At 52.0% G+C, this 2967-nt stretch overlaps 1 protein-coding gene across 1 annotated transcript in view; it reads left to right on the top strand.

Annotated features, from left to right (window-relative positions):
- The first annotated feature begins 215 nt into the window (after positions 1–215).
- nkx3-2 (NK3 homeobox 2) overlaps positions 216–2967 on the top strand; it is a 2797-nt gene continuing 45 nt past the window's right edge. The window contains exons 1-2 of the mRNA XM_043231342.1: positions 216–657; positions 1464–2967. The exon at positions 1464–2967 is cut by the window's right edge and continues 45 nt beyond it. Of these exons, the coding sequence (XP_043087277.1) occupies positions 354–657; positions 1464–1879 (720 nt within the window). The 5' untranslated portion in view covers positions 216–353 and the 3' untranslated portion in view covers positions 1880–2967. The remainder of the gene's footprint in view (positions 658–1463) is intronic.

Here is a 2967-nt window from a genome sequence, read left to right on the forward strand (position 1 = left end):
CGGTCTCGTTCCGTTCAGGTCTCCCCGGGCGCGCGAGGGTTAACGGGTCGGGCGTTCCGGGTGTTCCCAAATACGTGGAAGCTCCGCGCAGCCAATCAGAAGTTGGAACGGCTGCGCGGCCGGCCAATGGGAGCGCGTCGAGGGTCCGCGTCGGCCGCAGGTGAGGTGTATAGTAGCGCTGTGTTCGTTCACACTCGCGTTCTGGCGACGTGGATGCGCATCCACAAAACCTCCGTTCACGCGGGCCGCGATGCGACCGAACCGCCGCCACGGGGCTCAATCTCCATTTGATCCGGATCAGAAGCGCCTCGTCCCGCCGCCTCGCAAGCCGCAGTGACCTTTCGACGCCTGAGATGGCCGTGCGCGGTAACTCTCTGATGCCGTTCTCCATTCAAGCCATTCTGAACCGAAAAGAGGAGTCCCGACACTTGAACGACCTGGACGTTTGCTTCTCGAAAAGCGCGTGCTGGAAAATCTTCGACGAAATGGACGGAGCGGACGGGAGCGACGAGAGAGCGCGCAAGAACTACGACTCGGACTCCGGGATGAGCGACGACCACGACGGGAAAGCGCGCGCCGACGCGAAGCCCGAGAAAGACGCAGATTTAGCGGAAGAAACGGATCCGGAGTCCACGGCCGCCGAGCGCTGCGCGTCCGGTGAGTAAACGCGTGAGCCCCGGGTGTTCGAAGCGTTCGGGTGCGGAACCCACGCGCGGAGCTGCTCGTTACCGAACCTCGCAAAACGTGGCAATATAAAAAAAAAACGCACTTTAATGTTTGTGGCGCGTGTGCTGATTGAACGCTTTTCTATTATATTGCTTTTTAAAAAACGTTATCGGCGAACGGTGTGTGCGCGCAAACCGGTAATGTGTATAGCGTCATGGTTCAATGTAAAAAATATATATAAAATGAAATAAACAAATAGTGCTATTTATTCTAGATATAAACTAGAGTTTTTTGATTATCGCGCACGCGCTAATACCACGATATTCTTTTATGCTATTGTAAAAAAAAAAAAAAAAAAAGCGAAAGACGATATCAGAGAAATGTTTCTAAACTTGTAGGCCCAGGAGGATATATCTTTATAGGTTCTGTGTCAAAAATGGCACGGCTAAGAATACACTTTGTTGTCGTTGTTGTTGTTTGGATGCAGTTGTGCAAAAAAGTGAGAAGTGTATATGACGCGTGCGCGCGATGCCAAAAAATGCGCTTCTTTTCTAGATATGAAACACTTTTATGTTTACTGCTAATACCGAGCGCATGCTTTCAAAGCTGTTAGAGAAAGCGATGAAGGCCCATGTGTCGGGGTGGCAAGTTAAAAAATGTCAATACCGACCGTGCACTTTTTTCTGTCTTTTTTTTTAATTATTATTATTATTATTATTGATCGCTCGCGGCATTCTGTTATTACGCAGAAAAGCGCGTGCACTGAGCGCCAGTAAAGCGTCTCTCTTCTTTTCCAGACTGCAACGCGGGCGAGGAGAAGAGCGGCGAGCAGCCCAAGCAGCGGAAGAAGCGTTCCCGCGCCGCGTTCTCTCACGCGCAGGTGTTCGAGCTCGAGCGGCGCTTCAATCACCAGCGCTACCTGTCGGGACCGGAGCGCGCGGACCTCGCCGCCTCCCTCAAGCTCACCGAGACGCAGGTCAAGATCTGGTTCCAGAACCGACGGTACAAGACCAAGAGACGCCAGATGGCCGCCGACCTGCTGGCCTCGGCCCCGGCGGCGAAGAAAGTGGCCGTGAAGGTGCTGGTCCGCGACGACCGGCGGCAGTACGGCCCCGGGGAGGTGCTGCGGCCGCCGCTGCTGTCCTACTACTACCCGTACACGTACTGCCTCCCCGCCTGGAGCCTGTCCTCCGCGTGCACGGGGGGCCAGTGACCCCGGGACCTACTCTATTTATTCTGCTAAAGACAGCCGTTCGCCGAACGCGCCGGGCCCCGGTCTCCCCGCGCAGGTTTCGGTCACGGTTGGCGGCCGTGTCGGTTTCAACGCGATGCGGACACGTCTGTGATTTCCTGACAGCCAATCAGAGGCGCTTGTGTTAGAATCGGTTCATCTCGTTATAAAGACGTACAGAGAGACCGTGAGCTCGCGCTTTTTAGAGCCACGGCGACGGACGCCTTTATAAACCCTTCATAGATGTACGTTAAGATGACCCTGGAGCCGGGTCCGGAGCACCGACCGAGGAGCCAAACCGGGATTTATTCACAGACCTGCCTTGAACCCTGAACTCGCGCCGAAACTGCCTTTTTTTAAAACAAACAACAAAAAAAAAACACGTATACGAGTGTTCCTCCTTATAAAACACCGTTAGGATTTCGTTTCAGAACGTATGGACAGCGTGTCGCTTTTATAGCTAAAGACTCTTTTTCTTCTGGTTGGAAACAGCACTTGATGCCGTTACCGTTTTCCGGTAACGGCGAGACCGGCACTTTCCCCCGCGGTTCAGAACTGAAACACCGGACTCGGTAAAGCGAGGGGGTTTACTCGACCTGTATGTTTTAATATTAGTGTATCGTGTTTTGTTTATTGAAAAAGATATCAAGCGTTAAAACGCACGACGCGTCATTTCAGTCGCGTTTCTCTCGTTTTCCGAGACGCGGGACCGGTGAAAGAAACGGCGGGAAACCGGTGAGGCGTGACCCGAGTTTCCTTACAGTCCGACACAGAACTCTAAAGAACGGTCACTAAACGAGCAGTGTGTGTTCTGTGCTAAAAGCTCCGGCTTTCTTTTCGTTCCTCTGAGGAACCGAACGAGTGTTTGGCATTTCATGAATATCTAAAATAACACGCGCGATCCATATTTCATATCTCCATTCAGGTGAGGTTTATCGGAGATAATAAAAACCAGAATGCTGAAATCCGTAACAGCTCTGAGTTTATAAACAATAAAAACGGTGAAATACTGTTTTGTCGGGCGTTCTCCAAACACTTTGATTCGCTCGACTCATAATTACTGAGCTCAT

This window comes from Puntigrus tetrazona, unplaced genomic scaffold (assembly GCF_018831695.1).
Source record: "Puntigrus tetrazona isolate hp1 unplaced genomic scaffold, ASM1883169v1 S000000302, whole genome shotgun sequence".
Taxonomy (NCBI): domain Eukaryota; kingdom Metazoa; phylum Chordata; class Actinopteri; order Cypriniformes; family Cyprinidae; genus Puntigrus; species Puntigrus tetrazona.